Source organism: Halichoerus grypus, chromosome 2 (assembly GCF_964656455.1).
Source record: "Halichoerus grypus chromosome 2, mHalGry1.hap1.1, whole genome shotgun sequence".
Taxonomy (NCBI): domain Eukaryota; kingdom Metazoa; phylum Chordata; class Mammalia; order Carnivora; family Phocidae; genus Halichoerus; species Halichoerus grypus.
In genome coordinates this window covers 185,703,604-185,730,170 of record NC_135713.1, presented here as the reverse complement: position 1 = coordinate 185,730,170, position 26,567 = coordinate 185,703,604, and the positions used below count along the sequence as shown (strand labels likewise).

General features: G+C 38.7%; 1 protein-coding gene across 1 annotated transcript in view; it reads right to left on the bottom strand.

The window, feature by feature from the left end:
* The window catches only part of SKAP1 (src kinase associated phosphoprotein 1), a 271,214-nt gene that overhangs the window by 201,770 nt on the left and 42,877 nt on the right, over positions 1–26,567 (bottom strand). The window contains exon 3 of the mRNA XM_078065633.1: positions 14,184–14,209. Coding sequence (XP_077921759.1) covers positions 14,184–14,209 — 26 coding nt within the window. The remainder of the gene's footprint in view (positions 1–14,183; positions 14,210–26,567) is intronic.

The window sequence follows — 26,567 nt, the reverse complement described above, 5'->3', positions numbered from 1 at the left end:
CCCCCAAGGCCCTGGCAGTGAGTATAATGTACTGAATGTCATTAAGTCTACAGAACAAATGATAGGTCAGGTAAAGAAAGTTCCCATTTATCATTCTTTCAAAAAGTTGCTCCAACAAGATCTCGAATGTACAAGAAATAAATTGAGCCCAAGGTTAAGTTTTTTTAGCTCATGATACTGTTTACTAATTGTATTATTTTCAACATGCCGAGAATAACAGACTTCTCAAGAACCTTTAGGGTTATCATTGCAGAGAATAGCACAGTCTAAGTGATCAGAAATGGAATAAAATTGATTTGATGCTACAACCAAAAGGGTAGCATAGCTTAATAATATTTCCAAAGGAACCTCGTCTGTCAGGAGTGAGGGGGTGGCAGTGGTTGGACGGGAAAATGCCCATGGGAAAGTTGAAAAGTTTTTTCCCCCTTCTTCCAAAAAGTGGTCCTTTATGATGCAGTTTTTCATTTTGACCAGTAGGGTGGGCTGCAGCGTGTAGCATCACCCTAGTTCTTAAAAAAAGAAAAAGAAAAAAAAAAGGTAGCCACCAAGTGAACCCTTCTGTTCCTACCCCTCCCCCACCAGAAAATGCTAAGATTTTTAACCCTTCTTAGGTTTCACACAGGGCACAACTCCTGGATGTTAACAAACTGGAGGGCTGGCAGCAACAAATATAAACCAGATAATTGTATATGTGACAAAACACACTTCATAAAGCAAATTATAGCCTGTCAGCAATCATTCTGGCTTTATAACAACACATTCCATCTACCACTGTTATTGTTCAACTGTTACTAAAATGGAGCCTGCTGAATTAGAATATTTTCAATAGTAATGAGATTTTGACAGAATTCAAAACATGTAAACTTAAGTATTTGGTATATATGGATAAATATACTGTAAAATAAGCGCATTTATCGTATGTCAACCAGGCAATCATAACCTGGAATTATTGGTTCATAGTTCTGTTTTCCTTGGACCACTGTATTCTCAGTGTTCAATTCTTGTTATGAAACTATTCAACTGAATTCTCAACATGCTTTGACTTAGAGGAGAAAGTCAGTTACAGCAATAATAAAAACATAACAGCTCACTGAAGTCTTACTGGATGCAGGCTCTAGGTCAAGACTCTTTATGTACTATCTCATTTAATTTTCAAGATAATCCTGTGACATATTATTATCTCAAAGCTTCGGATAAAGAAATTGAGACACAGAGATTACATAACTTACCCAAAGTCACATTAAGTGACTCATAAGTGGCAGTTAGGCTTTGACCCTACCTTGTCTGATTACTAAAGTCTTGTTCTAATCCACTGAGCTGTATAGTCTCCAAATCTGTATGCTTTATAAATTATGATCATTACTCAAAGGCAAAGCATACTGAATGACAGCCAATGACTTGAATTTATGGCATGTGCTATTAATTAGTGTTTTTTCTTTACTTCAGTGAAGTAAATATATAATAAAAAGTATAAATTATTATAAATAATAGTAATACTAGTAGTCCCATTAGGTATGGAACGAATCAACAAAGCCAAATGTGGTCAGTGATTTCGTGAAGAAGGAGCTGGTTCAATTCCCAGGTTCAAATTTACTGTAGTAGTGTTGTTGCTGTGATTTTTAAAATAACACCTTTTGGCATGGATTTCATACTTAGAAAATTTAGTACAACTTTGGGTTTTGTCAGATCGGTATATTAAATATTTTCCAGCACCTTCTGTTTGATTTTCTTGGATCCGGGGTATTTTTGACTCCGCTTCATATAAAATGAGCCAACATACTCCACACCCAAATACAGCTTTGACCTGGCTTAATTAAAGAATGTATTTCCTTTCTGGCACCATCATGGTTTAAGTCTCACAGGAGGAAAATGCCTCAAAAAATATATAATTACGGGTGTCTGGGTGGTGCAGTCGGTTGAGTGACCTGACTCTTGGTTTTGATCTCAGGTCATGATCTCAGGGTCGTGGGATTGAGCCCTACCATTGGGCTTGGCACTGAGTGGGGAGTCTGCTTGAGATTCTCTCTTCCTCTCCCTCTGCCCCTCCTGCTCATGCTCTCTCTCTCTAAAATAAATAAATCTTGGGGCGCCTGGGTGGCTCAGTCGTAAGCATCTGCCTTTGGCTCAGGTCATAGTCCCAGGGTCCTGGGATTGAGCCCCACGTCGGGCTCCCTGCTCAGCAGAGAGCCTGCTTCTCCCTCTCCCACTCCCCCTGCTTGTGTTTCCTCTCTCACTGTGTCTCTGTCAAATAAAAAAATAAAATCTAAAATAAATAAATCTTTAAAATATATATATATATAATTACACATGAATGTAGCAGTTTTATTACTTATGATTCATCTTGCTCTTAACTCCCATCTTTTTTGTTCTCTTCTCCCAAATAACAAATTGTAGTAGACTTAAGCATCCACTTTGAGTCCTGATGCATTCTAGGATCTATTTTTTTTTTAATTTTTTTATTGTTATGTTAATCCCCATACATTACATCATTAGTTTTAGATATAGTGTTCCATGATTCATTGTTTGTGCATAACACCCAGTGCTCCATGCAGAACGTGCCCTCCTCAATACCCATCACCAGGCTAACGCATCCTCCCACCCCCCTCCCCTCTAGAACCCTCAGTTTGTTTTTCAGAGTCCATCGTCTCTCATGGTTCTTCTCCCCCTCCGATTTCCCCCCTTCATTCTTCCTCTCCTGCTACATTCTTCTTCTTTTTTTCTTTCTTAACATATATTGCATTATTTGTTTCAGAGGTACAGATCTGAGATTCAACAGTCTTGCACAATTCACAGCGCTTACCAGAACACATACCCTCCCCAGTGTTCATCACCCAGTCACCCCTCTAGGATCTATTATGCCCCAATTAGTTTACTGACATCTCTTCTTGAGAGAAACTGTAAGGCCAGTTGGATACATGACCTAGGGGCCCCTGGGTGGCTCAGTCAGTTGAGCGCCCAAATTTTGATTTCGGCTCAGGTCATGATCTCTGGGTTGTGAGATCGAGTCCTGCATTGGGCACTGAGCTCAGCGCAGCATCTGCTTGAGATGTTCTTTCTCCCTCTCCCTCTGCCTCTGCCTCTCCTCCCACTCATGCACTCCTTCTCTTTTTTTCAAATAAATAAATAAAATCTTAAAAAAAAAAAAAAAAAGAACTACAGGGTCTATAAGCTAAGGGTAGACATGAGAAGTTTTACAGAAGTCCAAAGAGTAAAAATAAAACAACATATTGTAAAGAATAGATTATGGGTAAGATTAGCAGGCCTGAACACTCGAAACAACTTCTAACATCCTGAAGAGTGGTGAGTTTTCTTTGTGAGTAATAGAGACCTCCAATACCACTAAAGCTGTAATGGCAGACAGTGACAAGATTAAGCCTCCCTGTGACTACCCCACCTCAAACAGGGACTCATGTTCAAGTATGAAAACAGCATGTAACAACAACATCGACAACCAAAATCTCTCATTATCAACAATTCCATTCAATGTTTGGCCCCTTTTGGGACAGAAGAGCATTTCACATGGAAGAGCATTTCCTTATTTCTAAAATTTATTTTTCCAATGAGCCTAGGTGGCTCAGTAGTTAAGCGTCTGCCTTAGGCTCAGGTCATGATCCCAGGGTCCTGGGATCGAGCCCCGCATCGGGCTCACTGCTCTGCCAGGAGCCTGCTTCTCCCTCTCCCACTCCCCCTGCTTGTATTCCCTCTCTCACTGTCTCTCTCTCTCTCTCTGTGTCAAATAAATAAATAAATAATCTTTAAAATTTATTTTTCCTTTTTTATTAGGATATCACTAACATGAGGAAAGTGCACAAATCTTGAGGAGGATAAGGAGGATAGTGGTATCGCATTTTAAGTTTAGGAAAATACCTTCTGGAGATGAATTGTGATCAAGAGCTATTGTGGGCTGGCAGGTTTGTGTAAATACACGTTGGCTGACAAGGGGAGGTTCGAAGACTGGTTCTTTTACTCTTTACCTCACAAGAGTCAGCAGTAACCGGAAGCTTCCTTTGGCATATCATATAAATCCCCTTGTCCATAACTAAGCCATTCATTTCCTGTATTAGTGATACTCCAGCCATCCTGATAAATGATAAATATTAAACAAGTTTCTGAGAGAAGTATGTGTTGATGGGAAGTGCAGTGAAAAATTAATGCTTTATAATTTCGCTCAACCAACACATTATTTAGCCTCCAAAAATCAAATTCACTGGCTTTCAAGTCCAAAGACTTAACCTACATACTCAGAGAAGTTTTACTTAGAAAACCAAATTTGTATTCAAATTAACCATACATTACACAGTTCTCTCAATATTTTGTGTCCAGAACATGAAAATTCATTAGAAGCAGAATTCCTGAAGTAGATTAATTCTTATGACGAAATTCTCTGTTCAGAAACTGTACTCCTTACCTGATTTTCTGTATTGCTCCAGGGATAATACCCTCTAAGAGAAATCACTTACACATTTTTTTTTTCCTCAACAAAAGTTCTCAGATTAATGAAGCTTAAAGCACTCACTTATTTACCAGTTGTTTTCTTTGCCATTTACATAAAACAAGAACTTTCACCAACTTTTAATTACTACATATGGGGAAAAAAAAAAGACTGAGATTGGGTATAAAGGTATTCTTTATTGGTGACCCTGGGTATTCTATGATACTGCTTTATCATTTATGTTTAAATTCACTTTCGGGGAGTCTGGGTGGCTCAGTCATTAAGCATCTGCCTTTGGCTCAGGTCATGATCCCAGGGTCCTGGGATCGAGCCCCGCATCGGGCTCCCTGCTCAGCGGGAAGCCTGCTTCTCCCTCTCCCACTCCCCCTGCTTGTGTTCCCTCTCTTGCTGTGTCTCTCTCTCTGTCAAATAAATAAATAAAATCTTTAAAAAATAAAATAAAATAAATTCACTTTCAAGAGATAAGTCAACCTAATACACCTATATATGCTGGTCCTCAAACACTAATTTCATATATAAAAATAAATAAATAAGTAAAGGAGACCCAAAATAAAAAAACAAAACCCTTGAACAGATATGAAACTACCAAATCATGATTCTACTGAAAAAGAGCTCACTACCATGTTAAATGTAGTTTTTTGGTAAGCTTCTTTTTTGCCCCCAGTTTTAGGTGTACAACATAGGGATTTGTATATATTGTGAAATGATCACCACAATAAGTTTAGTCAAAATCCACTACCTCACATAGCTACAAATTTTTTTTCCTGAGAACTTTTAAGATCTACTCTAGGCAACTTCCAAATATATAATACAATATTGTTAGCTATAGTAAACTTCTTTATTAGATTTAAAAAAAAGTTAAGCATGCCCAGAGCAAAAATTTCAAACATTACAAGTAGATATATAATGAAATCTCATCTTCCTTCCCTCCTCTTGGTTCTTCTCTCCAGAGGCAACCACTGTGAGGTTTTTTTGGGTGTTCTAAAAATTTTCTATCTAAATATAACAAGTGTCTGTGTTAGTGGTGTTTTTTTTAAAAAAAACAAAAACAAAAACAAATGGTAGCATTTGTCCAGTTCTGTATTCTGCTTTTCTTCCTATTCATTTATCTTTGAGGTTCCTCTGTATCAGCACATATCGATTTATCTCATTTTTCACTTTAACCAATTTTTAGTAAAAAAATAATACATGCATATGGTGAAAATTCAAACAGTACCGAAGGATATAAATAATGAAGCTTCTCTCTTCCATTCATATGGATATCCCCCTCAGCAGAGGTTACCACTGTTAATAGATTCATGTGTACCCTTCCAAAAAATATTCTGTACATAACTAAAAGCAAGCACACATGCAAGTCCAGTGTATATACACACACAGAAACAAATTGGACACTATGTGTCTAAATTGCCTTTTCACTTAACAATATGCCTTGGAGAGCTGCACATGTTACACACATACATGTATCATGTTCTTTTAACCTATATGTAGCATTCTATTAAATGAATGTGACATAATTTATTTAACTAGTCCCCTAATGCTGGACATTCAGGCTGTTTGGAGTCTTTGCTATTCCAAACAATACTTGTACATAATGTATTGTGTAGAGAATATAGAAAGCAGCAGTATCTGATTCCAATGATTTCTTCCTTCAACTACATGAAATTCAGTTCTTTTTTGTTTGAATACCATCTACTCCAGAAAAGGGCATTTAGAAAGAACATAAAAATCTTAGAAAATTTTAACATTGAAAAGAAAAAAAGTGAGTCTTTTTACTTAAAAAAATTACTCTTTTTGACAATTGTTATAAAAGTGTATTAATTTTAAAATATACTGGTCCACTCTTCAAAAAAAAAAAAACAACACCCAAACTGTAGATGTATAGGAAGTAAAATATTTGAAAAGGTATCAAAGTCAGTAATTAACTTCAAAAACGACTTGTGTGTATATCCACTTTCCACAGATTAATTTGCATAATATGTAGCAAATAAGGAAAGGGGGGGGCGCCTGGGTGGCTCAGTTGGTTAAGTGACTGCCTTCGGCTCAGGTCATGATCCTGGAGTCCCTGGATCGAGTCCCGCATCGGGCTCCCTGCTCAGCAGGGAGTCTGCTTCTCCCTCTGACCCTCCCCCCTCTCATGTGCTCTCTCTCATTCTCTCTCAAATAAATAAATAAAATCTTTAAAAAAAAAAAAAAAGGAAAGGGGGAAAGGCCTTAAGGAAGTCAAGTCACAAAAGCAGCTGTCAAGATTGTTGATGCTAAAAGGTTGGGCTAAAGCCAGAGGCAGGAGTATTAGTCCTGTGTACATTTCCCGCTATTAAATCCCCAAAAGACATAGAAAACATTCTGGAAGATTTCTTTATAAAAAGTAGTATAGGTTAGGATATTCTAGGTTCATAACCAACACTTGTGTTTATAAAATATTAGCATTCCGGGAATAGTGATAGAAAGATATTTAACAATAAATTACAAATATTGTAAATTCAGACTTTTTCTTACAGTTGCAAACACATCATAAATTTGGGCTGTGTTTCTTTGTATAAATCCTGCTTAGGACTGTGCTAAAACCTTTTGGCATGAATGCAAAGAGTATTTTCATAAATAAAACTTAGTAAAATCACTGTACACTCCATTAATTTAAAAACACTTCTCTTCAACTTCAAAGGGAAACCCTTTTCTCCTTTTTTAGTGCAAAGATGGTGTTTCTTTGCTGCTTTAATGGTTTGCTTCTTGTAGCTGTCATAACTACATGCTCCAAGTATGTGATAGTAAGAGACGAGAAGTTAAATGACATCTATGCTTCGATTCAACATGTCTCAGACATTACAGAGCAACAAGCTCATAAATCTAACCTCTGAAGTGCCTACCAATAAAAATTCTGCACACACATCCTTTAAGTGCAAACCTCACAAATACATACATGGCCTTATACTAGGGTTCAGTTGGAATGGATGAATTTTATGGGAGGACATGTGAAATATATGTAGTTTAAGTTCTGTACATGGATTTACTCACATAGCCCTACTTTGAAACATAAAAAGAATACTTGCTACGACTTTTGTAAGTGACTACCAGGCAGCAAGCACTCCTCAAGTTCATCATCTCATTATAATTCCTTACCACTCACAATAACTGTGAAGTAGATATTATTAGCAATATTTTGTAGATGAAGAGGTTATATCACTTGCCATAGCTCATGCAGCTGGTAAGTAGAGGAGCTGGGATTCGAATTCAGGCCTGATGTCAAGATTCATGCTCTTTCCATCACAAAATATTAAACTTGAAGTTTTTGTAAAAGCTAACTATTCTATGTATTTTGTGTCTAAGATACATAAAGTATTTTATGCATTAATGTACTACGTCTCACAATAGAAATAAAAGAATAATGCCACATTTTTTATTAATCTCAACCTGGATTTCTTTTTCTTTTATCTTTGCATTATGAAGAATTTTAAATGCATACAAAAGTAGACAAAACAGTGTAATAAACCCCCATGTACACATCATCCATCTTCAACAAGAGTCAATTTATGATCCATCTTGTCTCATATAAACTCCCACTCCATTTCTTTCTTTCTCTCCCATATTATTTTGAATATCTATTTGATATTCAAAATATTCAAAATATTATTTTGACTAATAGATGTCAGACATTTATTATTTTATCTTTAAATATCACAGTGTACACCTCTCCAAGATAAGGACTCTTTTAAAAAATATATAAGTGTAACACCATTGTCACACCTAAAAAAATAACAATAGATTCTTTTTTGATTCAAGTATAATTGACATACAATCTTCTATTAGTTTCAAGGATACATCACTGTGATTCAATATTTATATATATTATGAAATGGGCCCCAAGATAAGTCTAGTTAGCATCTGTCACCATACAAAGTTATTACAATATTATTGACAGTATTCCCTATGCTGTACATGACATCCCCACCACTTATTTATTTTATAACTGGAAGTTTGTACCTCTTAATCCCCTTCACTTATTTCACCCACTCTGGTAACCAACAATTTGTTTCCTCTATCTATAAGTCTGTTTCTGCTTTGTTTTGTTTGTTCATTTGTTTTGTTTTTTAGATTCTACATATAAGTAAAATCATATGGTATTTGTCCTTCTCTGACTGACTTACTTCACTTAGCATAATACCCTCTAGATCCAACCATGTTGTCGCAAATGGCAAGATTTCATTCTTTTTAATGGACGAATAATATTCCATTGTATAAATATACTTCATCATCCATATATTTTTTTAAGATTTTATTTATTCATTTGAGAGTGAGCTCAAGAGCGCATGAGCCAGGGGGAGAGGCAGTGGGAGAGGGAGAAGCAGACTCCTCACAGAGCAGGGAGCCCTACATGGGGGGCTCAATCCCAAGACCCTGGGATCATGACCTGAGCCAAAGGCAGACACTTAACCAACTGAGCCACCCAGGTGCCCCAGCCTCATCTTCTTTAAACATTCACCCAGGGGCGCCTGGATGGCTCAGTCGTTAAGCGGCTGCCTTTGGCTCAGGTCATGATCCCAGAGTCCTGGGATCGAACCCCACATCGGGCTCCCTGCTCGGCGGGAAGCCTGCTTCTCCCTCTCCCACTCCCCCTGCTTGTGTTCCCGCTCTCGCTGTCTCTGTCTCTGTCAAATAAATAAATAAAATCTTTAAAAAAAAACATTCACCCATTGATGGACACTTGGCTTACTTCTGTATCTTGGCTATCGTAAATAATGTTGCAATGAATATAGAGGTGCATATATCTCTTTGAATTGGTGTTTTTGTTTTCTTTGGATAAATACCTGAAAGTAGAATTGTTAGATCATACAGTAGTTTCATTTTTAATTTTTTAGAAATCTGCCAACTGTTTTCCATAGTGGCTGCACCAATTTACATTCCCACCAACAGTGTACAAAGGTTCTCTTTTCTGCACATCCTCGCCAACACTTGTTATTTCTTGTCTTTTTGATACTAGCCAATCTGACAGGTGTGAGGTGATATCTCATCGTGGCTTTGATCTGCATTTCCTTGATAATTAGTGAAGCTGATCATTTTTTCACATGCCTGTTGGTCATCTGTGTGTCTTCTTCAGAAAAATGTCTATTAAGTCCTCTGCCCACTTTTTAATCAGGTTGTTTGGGTTTTTTTTATTTTGGATATTAAGTTGTATCTTTATATATTTGGGAATTAACCCCTTATCAGATGCATGATTTGCAAATATCTTCTATTCAGGAGGTTGCTTTTCTTTTTGTTGATGATTTCCTTTGCTGTGCAAAAGGTTTTTAGTTTGATGTAATCAACAGTAGATTCTTATAAAATATTCAGTGTTCACATTTCAAATTCTCTCATAGCTACAACTTTTTATAGTTTATCTGACTCAAGATGAAAATGAGGTCCACACATTAGTTGATATGCCTTTTAAATCTCTTTTAATCTATAGTTAATAAGGCTTTATAATAACATTTCTTTACTCACTTTGCATTATTTGCTTTTGCCAAGCTGTATTTTTAGGCATCAATTTACTTTGACAAGGGATATAGGCTTGCCATTTCATAAGATTTTTAAGACTCACACAATGGAAATTTTTCATATTAAAATATACTGAATCATTTTCTCAGAAACTCTCTACACCATTCATGAAAACACTCAAAGAATCTTCACACTGGTAAGAAATTTCACTGGTTCCTATTTACCACTATCACAAATGTAATGTGAGTGACCATTGGGCAATTTTTGTTATATGTATATATACATATATATGTATTTATATACATATAAGAATTTTGTTATATGTATTTATATACATAAGGTTTTTCTTAAATTTTTTATTTAAATATTGTGTAATTTGCTTTAGAGTCTGGGTCCATGGTGGGCAATTTTTCTAATATTCATGATGATGTTTTTCTAGCAATAAATTTTTAATTATAAGCATCATACCTTGACATTCAAATTTGATTAAACTCTAGCTGTTGATGATTAACTCATTTTATAAAAAGGGAAACTAAATATAATGAAGTAAATCAGTTTGCTCAATGCCATCAAGTCATACTGTCACCATATCTAAAAGGTAAAACTAATATGTGTTTAACATCCGATCAATATCATGTTTTGGGTATCTGAGTAATAAAATGGTAAAAGTTCCATGGCAAAGATTCAAGTGAATTTTCTTTGTAACTTTAAGTGAAACATTAAGTAGAAAAAAAGTTCTTAAAGCAAGCAGGACCTGAATTGTCAAAGGAATCTATGTCTTATTAAAAAATAAAAATAAAAAGCCTTTCTCACATTCTCCAATCATATTTGAGCTCATTAAAAGAGCTCTTTCATTTATGTTCCTTCCACATTAAAGTAATAAATTATTTGGATTATGTTTTATTTTCCCCATGTTTCATTCTTTACTAATGAACATCATTCAGGAAGGTGACAGTGGACTGATAAGAAAATTTGGGTGGAAATGTGAGGGAAAGAATTGCCATTAACACTGTTGTAAATGCGATCTACATTTTCTTACTGTCCAGGTTCCATGCTAGAACTTACACATGTTACCACTAGTCCTCATACCGGCACTGTAACGAGGCAGTAAAATACAGCGATGGAGAGCATGGGCTTTGGAGCTATTAATGAACATGGAGTTTCTTATTGGGGTGACGAAAATGTTATGAAACTAGAGAGTGGTGATGAGTGCACAACTCAGTGACTATACTAAAAACCACTGACTTGTATACTTTAAAAGGGTGAATTTTATATTATATGAATTATATCTCAAAAAAGCTATTACTTTTTAAAAAGCAAATGCTATGGAGTCAGCCTGACCAAGTTAGAATCCTTGAGGGGCATGACTTTGAACGATTCTCAACCTCTCTGTGCCTCAGTGCCCATGTCTGTCAAATGGGTTTATTAGTACCTATTTTGTAGGGCTGTTCTGAGAATTAAATAAGATAGTGCATATGAAGGACTTAGCACGGTGTCTGCAGATCCCCCATTTTATAGGTGGGGAAGCTGAGTTTCAGAGCAATTAGGCAATCTGCTAAGGTCAGATGACCTTTAGCTAAATGGTATAAGTAGGATTTGAACTAGGTCTGTCAAGCCTCAATGTCCATGCTCTTTCTACCATGCCAAGTCAATGGTCACTCCTCCACCATATTAAACCTGGGATTGAATGGAATGATGGATAAGAAAAATTTTATTTGCAACCTTCTCTATGCCTAGGTAGTCCATCCTCCCAAGCATCTTTCTTTAAAGGGTAAACTTTAAAGCACATTGTACCAACTCATCACAGACGTTTCCATAACCAGATGTTTAACTGTGGGCTACTAAAGAGATTTATAAATAAGGGATCTTTTATAATTAAGAACTATTTTCCTGGGGCACCTGGGTGGTTCAATCAGTTAAGCATCTGCCTTTGGCTCAGGTCATGATTCTGGGGCCCTGGGATCAAGCCCCTGTGGCGGGCTCCCTGCTCAGCAGGGCATCTGCATCTCCCTCTCCCTCTGCCCCCCTCAACCCCTGCTCGTGCTCTCTCTCCCCCCACTTCTCTCAAATAAATAAATAAAATCTTAAAAAAAACAAAAACAAAACTATTTTCCTTCCAGGCACCAGACTATTTTAGTGCACATATCCTGAAGAATACAAGTGTGTATTTAGGCAAATGCCTGGAGTCAATAAAATTCATCCCATCATCTTCAGGCACAAGGATCCTGCCATAGATAAAAATGATAAGGAAATCTGAGGCCATCATTTCTGTCTTTTCTCACTCCCTTCCCAATACTACCTAGTCTTCCAGGGCTTTTTAAAGTCTTCTGTCAGCTGTTCTCTTATTTACATATTCCTATACTTTTCATATTCCTAAACTGTCTGTAGTACCTTATAGAGACCTGTTACCAGCCCCACACACCCTGCAAGTTTCTGAAGCACTTAGCAATCAGCTAAGATCCGATCAAAAGAGCAAAAGGTATAAAATAACCCCCTCCCCCAAAAAAATGTCTTAGGGGGAGGAGCAAGGCTGGGGCCAAGACACAAGTATGGGCTTTCCAACTTGATCTTTCCCTACATTTACTTCTAAATGAGCAAAGAATTTGCTCCATATATCCAATCGTCATTGAGAAGTAAATACAGTCTTTTGTTCTAAGTAAACTCTTCAACCGTCCCCTTGCCTGCTCTACCTAAGAGAGAAAAGCTGTGTGGAAGTTGCTGTCAACCGGAAGATGACTGCAATGCCGGTAAGATTTGCCCTTTGTCTTTGTAGCCCCATATAGTCTCTTGTGTTCAACTCCAGAATTCTCTTCTCTTCTCCACACATTACTATACCATAGCTCTGACACTAATTCTTTATTTCTCCTTTAGGTAATTAATTCTACCCTCACAGTTCCATTCATTTCTGCCAGTTCACATTCATGTTCTGCCCCCTGTGGATTTTGACTGACATCTGTTAAACCCTGAACTATACAGGGCCATTGCCTGAATAGCATATTTCGCACTTTGCAAAGCAAAATACACTGTTACATATAATTCTCTATTCTCAGTCTGTGTTTTTAGCCATAAGTGCTTTAGGACAGTGAGATATATGGCAGCACCACATCGCATTATTTAAGATATTATAAATACTATGACCAATTTACAAGAGTCAAAAAGCTTTAAATATGTAAGATTTTTTATTTCTTAAAGTTTGATTTTGAAGAAAACCTTAAATAGACTTGAAATACACTAAAAGTATGATCTAGGAAAATTAAAATTTTCATAAAACTAATATCATTCCTCACAATTTGAATTTCTCTAAGGTATTATGCTCACTGAGAATGGATACATTGACAATATTAAGAGAATGGAAAAACTGGAAAGTTTACAATTGATTTTAAAAAGTTTTAGAGCAAAATAGTTCATAAAGCTATTTGTAAGCTTGATCTAAAACTCTCCCTGATTCTCTGAGAAAATAAAAATCCCCCACTTATAATAGGTTAAGAGTTAATATTGAGAATGATGTTTCTGACATTCTCAACCAGAGTACTAAAAAGAAAGACAACCCTTCAAACTGAATTCGGGGAAAAAAATTCCAATTTTGAACCTTTTAAGAATATGTTCTAATCCTGTCCTTTTTTTTTTTTTAATTTTGCACACAGCTGTCTGTTGTAGTTTTTAGAATCATGCCAGATGCTGGGTTCATCAAGCAAAAGCAGGAAAACAATGGTTTGAAAGCAATTAGAAGCACAGAGGCTGCAGTGGGGCTCATATTAAAATGTGATAACATTGTTCTAGTGGGAATTTCAACACTACTCCATTTCTGACATTTCTCTGCCGCCAGACAGGCAGGCTGTGTGGAAAAGCACTGTGACCAAGGAGGTAACATACTGGAATTTATTTCTGGAGCAAATGAAGGATTAGCTGAGTTGGAGCCCTCCCAAGGTTTTTATTATGGACTCAGCCACCATTTTATTTGAATGTTAGTGGATCCTGTTGTCATGTGACAAAGCTCAAGGAGTAAAAGCATATTATAGCTTTGGTTCTGTAAAATAATCCAGCACCAATCCACTCAGAAGGCAGATGCATCAGAGCCTCTTGTTGCTAAAAAGCAGAGCAGGGGAGCCCAGCAGGGTGAAGGTTAATTAAACACTCCACTAACTTTCCTTAGAAATGGCTAATGTCACTCTGTGTAGAAGCTTATTTAGAAGACGCGGAAGTAAACAATGCCATCCACATATCTTTAGTGTAAAACCATAAATGGCCAAAAAGCACTCACCTTGGGGCTGAATATCCCAATAGTACCTGAAATACAAGGAAAAGAATGGAGATAAGTCAAACTTGTATTTCAGTCTTGGTTGGCATATGGTAGAGACGGCACCTAGTCCAAAAAGCTTGCTAGTCAATAACCAGCCAAGCCACTTTGAGAAAAACGAAAGGGTTGTCCCTGAGATTTGGAAGATTCTCAGTGGCATTTAACTCACTGTAACTCCTTAGACAGTTTTGACCATGTTGCTGGAAAGGTCCTAAGAGGTTACTTAGCCACCGTCCAGAGTTTCTCATCAGGAGCTCTACAGGCTTGGAGGGCCACAATTCTTTGTTGTGACAACCTGTGTATTACAGGACAATCCGTATCACTGGTCCTCAGCACCTAATACCAGTGGTACCCCCAGTTGTTATAACAACCAAAACATCATCCCCCCAACACATCCTCAAATACTTCTAGGTCTAAATTCTTAATTTTACAGGTGAAGCATGAACAAATGACGCAAGGTCACCTAGCATTTCAGTGTCTGTGCCAGGACTGGGGCTTTTGCAGTCCACTGTATCATTCCATCTCCTCTTTTATTTTGGGGTATTATTGGCAAAACCAATAACGCTTCAAGTCTTCAAACTAATGAAATGGCAATGGCAGAAAGGATCATTTGTAAGTCACTTATTTGGAATCTAAATTGTACTCCCCCATAGAAACAATGTTCTACATGGTGGCTACCCACAAAAGTCTATTGTACTTTGGATTCCATTTCCTCCTGCCTTCACAGGAACCTTACATTATTCTATATCGATTTTCTCTTGTATATATTCAACCTCTTCCTCTCAACTTGGCCCTTTCCATCAGTATTTATGCTGCCATAAAAATAAAGCAAAGCCTCCCTTACCTTCTTCATATCCCTCTATCTGCTGTCCTCTTTCCCTTCACATCACAGTGAAATTTTCAAAAAGTGTTGTCTGTAGTTTCTGTTTTCTTCCACCTCCCACTCACTCCTCAACATACTCCAATCTTGCTTATAGTAACCACATGTTAATTCCTGCAATGGACATAATTCTATGCCACTAAATAGAATGAATATTTTTCTATCCTCATCTTGACCTCTCAGGAGAGTACACGTTCATTTGAACACTTTTTCCTTGGGAAAGAGTTCAGTTCTTAAAAGAATCCATAACCCAAAATAAAAGATTAAGAAAAAGACAATACATAGGTAATAATGAGGTGTGTCCTCCAGCACACACATGGCTGAAATAAGGTGAGGTTACGTTAGAGACAAATATTATCCCAGTGAGTATCGAGGTTATTTCTTTATAAGACTGAAGTTCAGGAAATGGAGAAGTAGGAGATAAGTGGGAATGTGTTGCCATAATTCAGAGATGCATTTGTGGGAAATTATCAGAGATAAGGAAGAGAAGATGAATTATCAGAGATAAGGAAGAGAAGATGGAGAAGCCTCCTGGTTGACTTTTCTTATTCCTTTCTTTTCCCAGAAGAGTTCTGGGCTGGCAATCAGGTGAAGGGAAATGTGAGAAACTTGGATGACAGGGACGGAAAGTTCAGGACAGCTCTGACATCTGCAGTGGAAAGGGGGAGAGGGACTAATAGGAGGAAGGGGTGGAAAAGGTAAAGCTGCAGCAGGTGGGAAGAAGGATGTCCATGTCAATAGGAAGGCATATGTAGATTGAGAGTGGCTGTAATTTAAAACAAGTTGTATATATTAGTATGACAGGTCAATCCCCCCCCGCCCAGCAGATGGTGCAGTTTCCACTGTACCTGGCCACTTCTGTGAAGAGTTTTTCCATCAAACTCATTTCTATAAAACACAGTTAATCAAGTAAATCATCAAAGGGGCGAGCAATTTTCTATGTTCTTGCTGTTTCCCGTCTTCTCTGGAGGCACTGCTCTAGCCCTTGATTCCAATCATTACTCAACCTCCAATTCAATATAAATAGAAATTAGAATGTGAGCCTGTGCAACTGTGTGTGTGTGGGGGTAGCGGGGTGTACTTCTCCTTCCAAAATGTATATGATGGCAATAGCAGGAACTTCGCTAACTAATGTTGTTCTCATTTATTGACCCAGAAAAAAAAATGGAGCCATGCTTGGGCAGTTAAAAGGCCAACTCTTGGCAAATTGTTCAATAGGTAAAACATGTTATTGATGACCTCAACCTCTTCTTTTGTCCTCTCTTCCCCACAATCCCCACTCCAATGCACACGCACATTTTCAGTCCCCTTCTCTACCTACTGTAAAGTGACGCTGGTTTCCTGCTTTCTCTTTTTAGTTAAGAAGATCTTTTTTTTTTTTAATTTTTTATTGTTATGTTAATCCCCATACATTACATCATTAGTTTTAGATATAGTGTTCCATGATTCATTGTTTGTGCATAACACCCAGTGCTCCATGCAGAACGTGCCCTCCTCAATACCCATCACCAGGCTAACCCATCCTCCCACCCCCCTCCCCTCTAGAACCCTCAGTTTGTTTTTCAGAGTCCATCGTCTCTCATGGTTCTTCTCCCCCTCCGATTTCCCCCCCTTCATTCTTCCCCTCCTGCTACATTCTTCTTCTTCTTTTTTTCTTTCTTAACATATATTGCATTATTTGTTTCAGAGGTACAGATCTGAGATTCAACAGTCTTGCACAATTCACAGCGCTTACCAGAGCACATACCCTCCCCAGTGTCCATCACCCAGTAACCCCATCCCTCCCACCCCACCCCCCACTCCAGCAACCCTCAGTTTGTTTCCTGAGATTAAGAATTCCTCATATCAGTGAGGTCATATGATACATGTCTTTCTCTGTTTGACTTATTTCGCTCAGCATAATACCCTCCAGTTCCATCCACATCGTTGCAAGATCTTATAAGTTCACATACACTAAGAGTATTGCTTCTGCCAATGGTAGCTGTATCATAAGAAGGCTGATTACAGAGAAAGAATTCAACAGTATTAAATAAAGTAGCAGGTCTATCGAGCTGATGTTAAATAGCAGAATCTGCCTTAATCTTTTTTTTTTTTATCTTCATGATTTTTTTAAATTTTTTTATTGTTATGTTAATCCCCATACATTACATCATTAGTTTTAGATTTAGTGTTCCATGATTCATTGTTTGTGCATAACACCCAGTGCTCCATGCAGAACGTGCCCTCCTCAATACCCATCACCAGGCTAACCCATCCTCCCAACCCCCTCCCCTCTAGAACCCTCAGTTTGTTTTTCAGAGTCCATCGTCTCTCATGGTTCTTCCCCCCCTCCGATTTCCCCCCCTTCATTCTTCTCCTCCTGCTACATTCTTCTTCTTCTTTTTTTCTTTCTTAACATATATTGCATTATTTGTTTCAGAGGTACAGATCTGAGATTCAACAGTCTTGCACAATTCACAGCGCTTACCAGAACACATACCCTCCCCAGTGTCCATCACCCAGTCACCCCATCCCTCCCACCCCACCCCCCACTCCAGCAACCCTCAGTTTGTTTCCTGAGATTAAGAATTCCTCATATCAGTGAGGTCATATGATACATGTCTTTCTCTGTTTGACTTATTTCGCTCAGCATAATACCCTCCAGTTCCATCCACGTCGTTGCAAATGGCAAGATCTTATTCCTTTTGATGGCTGCATAATATTCCATTGTATATATATACCACATCTTCTTTATCCATTCATCTGTTGATGGACATCTTGAGAATCTGCCTTAATCTTGATGATGTTGTAATTAAATATTTCTGTCAGTAAAAATCATATGTAGAACTTGACATGGAATGGCATGAAGTGGAATTTTAGTTCCTTTCACTTTCAGAAGGTATAGAACAATCTTGCTACCCTACCTTTTCCCCTTCGTCTTACTCTAAGTCTTAATTGTGCAACAACCCTAAAGAAAGTTTGTTCACACACACACACACACACACACACACACCCAGAGGATAATTCTAAAAGACAAGGCCAAAAGGTGAGCAATATCATCCCTCACTGGAGGGTACCATGGATTATTCTCTGCTGGGCACAACACATTTAAAGTCTTGATCTTGTCTCATTAAACATATCCTATGGATGATCTTCATCACATTCTCTGGAAAAATGACCCCACACTAGAGAATTCTACACTCCTTAGGAGGCATTTAGTCAAATCCTGCCCACATCTTCTAATTCTTATCCTTCACTCTGAAAACAATTATCCTTTAGCCAGAGACTCCAACAAGTCTGAAACTAGACATTTTAAACCAAAATACAAACACCACAATAGAATTACATAGAAGAAAAGGCATACAGACACACACACAGAGTTGTGTTTATCCTAAAGGCCTCTGAGAATTTCATATCAGGCCTGTGCAGATAGATAACAAACACTCCTTTAATCTTCCCTTTGAAGCTTCAGCTTCAATATGAAAAGGAAGCTATCACTCTGCTGCAATATACATACTCAACATCATCAGGTCCATGCAAATGATATTTGGAACTGGAAAAAGATGAGTACAGAACGAGCAGACAGAAATTGCTGCAACCATATTGATGATTATTGTTTTCACATTCAGTCAAAATAAATCCATCTTTACTTGATCCTCCAAAAATGAAAATGGAAGAACAAAATTTCCTAACATTTTGTCGGCTCTGCAGAATAGAGTCTAGAAAATTTAGAGTTACCTTACATGTGAGACAAAGTTTGCTATTTGTGTTTCTAAATTTAGAGAGGTTTTCAGTGAACTTTAGTTTAGGGGACAGTAACAACAAATAAATGGGATTCACCATAGTGAGGGGATCGTGAGGCTACTATATAGCAGCAGTAATAGCAATGACAAATAATAATAATGTTAAGATTTCTCGAATATATTGGGGGCACTGTTCTAAACACTTCTCTTATATTAATTCATTCCTCTACCTGTAGCCCTATTATTATGCCCATTTTATAAATAAGGAAGCCAAGTCATTGAGAGGCGAGATGACTTGCCCATGGTTTACACAGCTAGTAATAAGGCAGACAAGTTTCCAATCCTAGCAACTAGTTCCAGAGTGGGCACTCTAATAACAAATTAAGGAGGAGAGTCTTGAAAATATAATCTAACTTAAAGACACTCAGAAAAAAATGATTTTTTTCTCTGAAGACTTTCTACTGTCCTAACAGAATTCAGTCACTCCGTCAACAAATCCTTGTTGAATGTCTTCTATATGACAAGTCCTTTGCTCTGGTGCCTTGGATGAAACGGTGACTAAAGTACATAAAGTCTGTCTACAGATATATTTCAGTATCTTTCAAACTGCAAACAAACTGCTCTAGTTTGCCACTCAAGAATCACAGAACACTAGATTCCTGCTAAAAATGAAGCTGTTAACTCTTATTCATTAGATGGGGGGGAGTTTGACGTGGGTATCAAACTCTTGACCATGGAACTAACGAATGAACGTGGTTATTGAGATCAGAGTACTCAGAGCTTTCACCACTCAGCCAGCTAATTAGATCCCGGCGAAGGAGGTAACTCTACAGGTAACAACTCTAACTACCCTCATATTATCGCAAACATCTAGGAAGGAAAAATAGTTCCATTTCCTGATTATAATTTAAAAATTAGCATATTCAGCACTTAACATATGCTAGGCATTCTGTTATGTATACATTTTATAGGTATTATTTTATTTAATCTTCATCACAACCCTATTAAGTCAGTACTGTTATTATTCCCATTTTACAGATTAGGAAACTGAAACTCAGTAGGTCAACCAATTTGACCAAAACCACATAGCTATTAAATGGCAGAACTCAGATTTGTATCCAGGTCTCCTTGGTTCCAGAGCTCAAGCTCTTAAATCCCACATTAACTGTTTTTCTATTGACTGTAATGTAGAAAACAAATCTATTATTGTCAGACAGCTTAGTATTAGAGAGTAGTTAGATCAGACATCTTTAACTTAGAGTCCACAGTTGAGCTTTAGAAGACTCATGAACTCCTGAAAATTGCAGGTGAAAAGCAATCTACATTTTCTTTTCTCTTGAAGAAGAGTTCATAAACTTCATTAGATTCCCAAAAATGTCAATAACTCTTTCCCTCCAAAATGATAAGACCCTCTGGGTTAGATGAATAAGGTTGTAATGGCATTATAAAACTAGCTACCCACAAAGGCCAACATCTGTAATGTTATAAATCTAGAACATCTAAATGAATTTCTTTTGCAACAGAAGTATTAAACATGTTATTCTGCCTGTGACTTATGGAAATTTAAAACACATCATACATTCTCTGCTTCGTTAAACCACCTGCTAAACAAAATCAAATCTCTTCTTGATGACTGAAGGATGTAAATTTGAACTTTGGTTTTTGTACCAAAACAGTGGTGCCTTCTCAATGGATAGGCTGTCTGCACTACTCGATGTCCAGAAATGACTTCTATTTCCCTCTTGACCATCTCTGTTCTCTTGGTAATGACTATCTCCAAAGAATGAAGTGTTATACTGATAATAGAAATGGAATTCAAATGGAAACCTGGCTGAGCAGGGGCTTTCAACAGCAAGTTGATAACACTAGGAAAACCCCTTGCAATTGACCTTCATCAGTGAGCCACATGGTAGAGACTGATACATGTCCAAGGAAATGGCTTTTCTGAATAATGTTAATAGTCTGTACACTGTAGATATTTCCTATAATTTTTCTTACTTTGGAAGATTCACTTGATTTCAAATTTTCTTTCTAGTAGCAGTGCTCCATCTACTACCTTGCAGAAAGAATGGGCAAGTGGCAAAGGGTCATACGGCCAGTGACACCCAAGAACAGAAATGGGAAAAGAGCACCATCTGGTGGAAGTCCCTGGTGGAGGCATCAGAGGCTGGGACTCAGGGGTCGGGACACCAGCCTCAGAAACAGTCAGGCAGCAATGGGAAGGCCCCTGGAGGGGAGCTGGTGCCCCCTCTAGCCCCAGTACCTTTAATCCATCAAAAGGACAGGACCTAGTATCTGCCTACAAGGAGCTTACAATCTAAACAATGAGATATTTATACATGAACAGACATCAATCTAAGATAGTAAATAATAAATACTATGGTAACAACAGACAAGCATATAACTCAAGTAATAGAAGGACCTGCCATAAGAAGTTCCTAGTTCCGGGGCACCTGGGTGGCTCAGTCGGTTAAGCGACTGCCTTAGGCTCAGGTCATGATCCCAGAGTCCTGGGATGGAGTCCCACATCGGGCTCCCTGCTCATTAGGGAGCCTGCTTCTCCGTCTGAGCCTCTCCCCTGTCAGGCTGTTTCTCTCTCTCTCAAATAAATAAATAAAATCTTAAAAAAAAAAAAAAGTTCCTAGTTCCTTTTTTTGGGTGTAATATTTCTGTGGTCCTGAGTCTATATCCACGAGTTTTAGAAACCCACCCTGGAAGGCAACACGATGTCTCCTACTTATGAAATGGTCACAATTAAACTTTTATTAAATAATAAACAAGCAACATTATCTAATGTTGACAGTATTGATTTTTTTTAGAAGTCTGTTCCCAGACAATAAAAAAGAAATAAAAGAAATAAGACCTTACTCATCACTGGAGTTTTCCATAATACTTTTACTACATAAAATCCCTGCTATGCTCAATTCAACATCCACCCTGGATACCAACAGTAAGAAATCTGGTTGCTTTTCTCAATTAGTCAATGATTATGGTCTTTCACCACAACATTGAAAATATTCCTTCCCCTATGTTCTAGCATCAAGACTGCAAATTGTGGTTGTATGTCTATGTAATCCCCATACTCCCTGCATGTAATAGGCAACCAATTATAACTCAATGAACTATTAAAGAAAAATGCCAGCCAGGTATGTTGTGACAAAATAAAAGACCATAAATGTCAAGTCAGAGTTGAGATTTTTCTTTTCTTTCTATAGATAAAGGGGAGCAACTGAAGGATTGGATGGTTGGTTGGTTTGCTTATTTTAAGGATAGGAAATGATGTCCACCATGATCAAACCAGCAGAAATATGCAGCCTTGATGGGAGGGAGAAAACCTGAGAGGCAGTTTACTGGAGACCAAGAAGAAAGACAAGAGATTTGATTTGGAGGCGAGCTGGGAACAGAGTGTCAAGAGGAAAATCAGAGATATCTTTTGGTTCAAAACTTGTGTATGGGAGAAAACAAGGCAGCACTCACAAAGAACTCCAGCTGATTACTGTATTTTAAACTGTGGTATCTTTGGCTCTTGTCCTGTTATTTTTATCTGTGTTGATGCTTGGAACCTAATTTTATTTTATTTTTTGCTTTCTTCAGGTTAATAGCTACTCTTAGACCACCAAGACTCCTACTTATCTGATTAGTGAATAACTGATATCTGCATGACACTGTGACTGTGGACCCTATACTCATTCAATTTTACAGCTGGAAGGTCACTGAAGGTCATTTAATCCAACCCCTCACTTTCCAGATGAGAAAATGAAGTATGGAGAGGTTATGTGATTGCATCATAGAGGTTTAGAAGTCCACATTGTGAAGCTACCACAGTTTATCTTGTGCAGGCAGGTTCAAAAACATGATATTCACTTGAAAATTCCTTTGGTATTTCCCTTGTTATGAACATGGTCACATTATTCACCTGAGAACAAAAGTTACAAGAAAAATATTTAGGCTGGACTAGTTCTTAGCGCTCATCTAGGCCGAGTGGATTTCTCAACATTAACATGCCAACATACCATCTATGTCTCAAGTTATGAAGACTGCATTCGTTCTCCCAAACATTAATAAATCTCCACTATTTGCCAGATACTCTGTGAGGGACTGAGAGTATGGAAAGCCCCAACTGTGGGCCGGTTGGGCTGGTAGTCAAATTGTGCCGAAGTGATAGGATTTGCACAAAACACACACAAGGTAAAAACCGGGGCCAGAAGAATCCAGGTCTGGCTAATGCCAGAAGCTGTCTTACTGCCTGCAGATAAGGGTTGCTGAGGGAGGATCTGGGATCAGATAAAGGAAGATGCCTGGCAGGGGAGGGGAGGGTCACAGAGAGGCCAGGCCCAGGATGCAGAGGGGCCGGGCTCATCAGAGCAGGTGGCAGAGGCCCAAAGCAGACATGTTTGAGGAAGGGATAGGGCAAGATTCTGAGTGGCTTCCAACCTGAAAGCCTCTTGTTTTATCTTGTGAAGTAGGTGATAATGTCATGCCAGAGTGATATGATAAATCTGCTAAGGATTGGGGAGGTAGGGGGGAAAGAGGAAGATTAGAAAAGTTGCTACTAGGGTCATGTAAGGTCACTGCCAGGTGTCATTAAGGGTTCAGCTGAGGTGGGAGACTAAGCCTAACAGTAGAGGCACTTCTACTGTGTCATTTTTCTTCAACACTGAGTAGCTGCCCAAATATAAGAGCAGAGACGTGGACAGTTGAATTGATCTGAGGTTAGGATTCTTCTAGACTTGGGAGATGAAAGGACAAAAGAGCAAGAGAACACTGGAGGGCATGAACACTGGTGCTCAGGCTGGGTAGGAGAAAAACCAACGGCCCAAGACTTGACTATAGTGTCTATACATATTAGAGACTTTTAACAATCAATTAAAATGTGCAAAAACAGGAGATAGCATTATTCTGCTCTTCTCTCTCAGGACTATCCTCTGTCCCACCAGTCCCAAACCTCTCCTATCTCACGCTCCGTTTCAACGGCTGACATCTTCATCCACCCAACTGAAACTTAGGGACCATCCCTTCATCTCTTTCTCTATTACTGTGTACATCCCATCACCAAGACCTGCACATTCTACTCCCTTGATATCTTTTAAATCTACCTCTTCTCCATCCCTACAGGCACTGAATTCATTCAAGCCTTCAAAATGCCTGACGCAGGTTGATGTCACCATGTCCTAAGACGTCCACCTGCCACCATGCTCCTCTCTGACCCATTCTCCTCAGTGCTGATGGAGAAGGAAGGGCAGTGGTGAGCAAAGGCTTTGCAGACAGGTCTGGGTTGGAGTCCCAGCTCTTCCATCTTCTAGCTGGCCGACTCTGGCGGCAGTCTCGGTCTCCTCATCTTCTTTTTTTAATCGAAGTATAGTTGACACACCATGTTACATCAGTTTCAGGTGTACAATATAGTGATTCCACACGTCTGTACGTTATTCTGTGCTCACCAGGAGTGTAGCTACCACCTGTCACCATACAATGCTATTACAATATTATTGACTATATTCCCTGTGCTGTGCCTTTTATTCCTATGACTTATTCGTTCCATAAATGGGAGCCTCTATCTCCCTATCCCCTTCCCCATTTTGCCCATCCCCCCACCCCCTCCCTTGGTTTCACCTTTAAAATAAAAATATTAACTATACCGGCCTCATATGTTTTTTGGGAGGATTAACTGAGATAATGCACATGAAGAACTGAGCACTGCGCCTGGCACCTGGCAGGCCTTCAGTAAATGTCAGCTGTTATGTCCTTAGCACCATCGTTATTCTAATGACCTAAAGTACAAGCCCAGTTTTGTCATTACCCTGCTTAAAACCCTGCAGTGGCTGGGGCGCCTGGTGGCTCAGTCGCCGAGCGTCTGCCTTCGGCTCAGGTCATGATCCCAGGGTCCTGGGATCGAGCCCCGCATCGGGCTCCCTGCTCAGCGGGAAGCCTGCTTCTCCCTCTCCCGCTCCCCCTGCTTGTGTTCCTGCTCTCGCTGTGTCTCTCTCTATCAAATAAATAAATAAAATATTTTAAAAACAACAACAAAAAACCCTGCAGTGGCTTACTCCAGCCCCAGCCTTCAGGTCCTCCCTTGCTCTGTTCACAATGCTGCTCTCACATGTCTCTGCTCTCTCTGCCAGCACACTTTCTCCATCGTGCCCCTTTTTCTCCCAGTGAACCTTTGAGGCTCAACTCTGTCACCTGTGTAAGGTGCTCCCATGGCACCTCTGTGCACACCTCTCAGCAGCACCACAATCCTCTTGTCTCTCTATCACTGGGCCCTCAAGGGGCAGTGGCACAGAGCTGTGCTCAATAAATGCTTGCTAAAAAAGTGAATGGACATGAGAAACAGAAGGGCTGTCTGAGTTCAGCACGAGTGGAGCACAGAGTGCATTTCAGAGAGGGGTCAGAGATCCTCTAAATTACTCACACAAAGAGGGAAAAGCAGAAAGAGAATCAAAGGAGGAGAAGAAAAGGAAGAGAAAGATAAAAAAATAAGAAAGTTTGTTAAATTAAAACCTTCATCCAAATGAAGAATCCCCCCGCCCCAAGACTGGTTTCAAAGAATAACCACAATACGACTAGCAAAAGTACACTTCAAAAGACACGACCGAATACACATTGTAGTGGCAAGAATCCAATATATAAATACAATCAATTTGTTTCTTCATTAAAAGCTTTCATGAAGAAAATGATTTAATAGAAATGCTAAAGCTACTGACACAGATTAATTGAAAAATAACAACAGAATCCTAATTAAAGACATAATATTATTTCACTCATTCATACTGCTCCAAAACTGAGTAAATATATAAAAATAGAATTGAGGGCGCCTGGGTGGCTCAGTTGTTAAGCAACTGCCTTCGGCTCAGGTCATGGTCCCAGGGTCCTGGGATCGAGTCCCATATCGGGCTCTCTGCTCCGCGGGAAGCCTGCTTCTCCCTCTCCCACTCCCCCTGCTTGTGTTCCCTCTCTCGCTGTGTCTCTCTCTGTCAAATAAATAAATAAAATCTTTAAAAAAAAAAAAAAAAAATAGAATTGAGAATGCAGGCTTCTACTGGTAACCACTCCAAGAGCTACAATGAATTACCGATATATTTTAAAAATTTCATATCCTTATGTATATGCTTTCTTCCAGTTAGGAATTGAGATGTACACAGAAATTCAGAAATCATTTTTAAATTGTTTCAGTTTTGCCCTCAACTCGAGCTTTTTCCTAATTGTACAAGATTCTATACTAAAATACAACGCTTGGCCATTTATTTCTTTGTATAGTATCTCTCGCAGTCATATTAAACCCTTACAGGAAGTACACAGTTATCAAAATTTATTTTGAAGTACACAGTTATCAAAATCTATTTTGATGGAATTACTTTGATCTAAAGGCTAATGACTATGTGATCAGTTCCAAGGCTGTATCAATACAGGTCAGGGGTCACCAGCAGTTCATCTACAATCAACCAACCGTTCAATCCCAGGACTTACCTGACCCATTGTGGGGCCAGGATTTTGGTTCTGTCACACTTCAAGGGATTCTCCAGCACCAAGAAGTGTCTCCCCATGTTGCCAGGCCAGCAGGAAGCACAAAAGGCAGCAGGCAAACATCAGGCCAAGGGAAGGACCAAGGCCATTTGCTGCTGAACCTATCCCCATCCCTCACCCTACAAGCCAATTGGGTTGAAATGTTGTCAGTCACTTGCTGGTCCTAAGCCTTGCCTGTAAAATTTTTCTGTCAGTTAAAATTTTCCCTCCTCACCACCCAAAAAA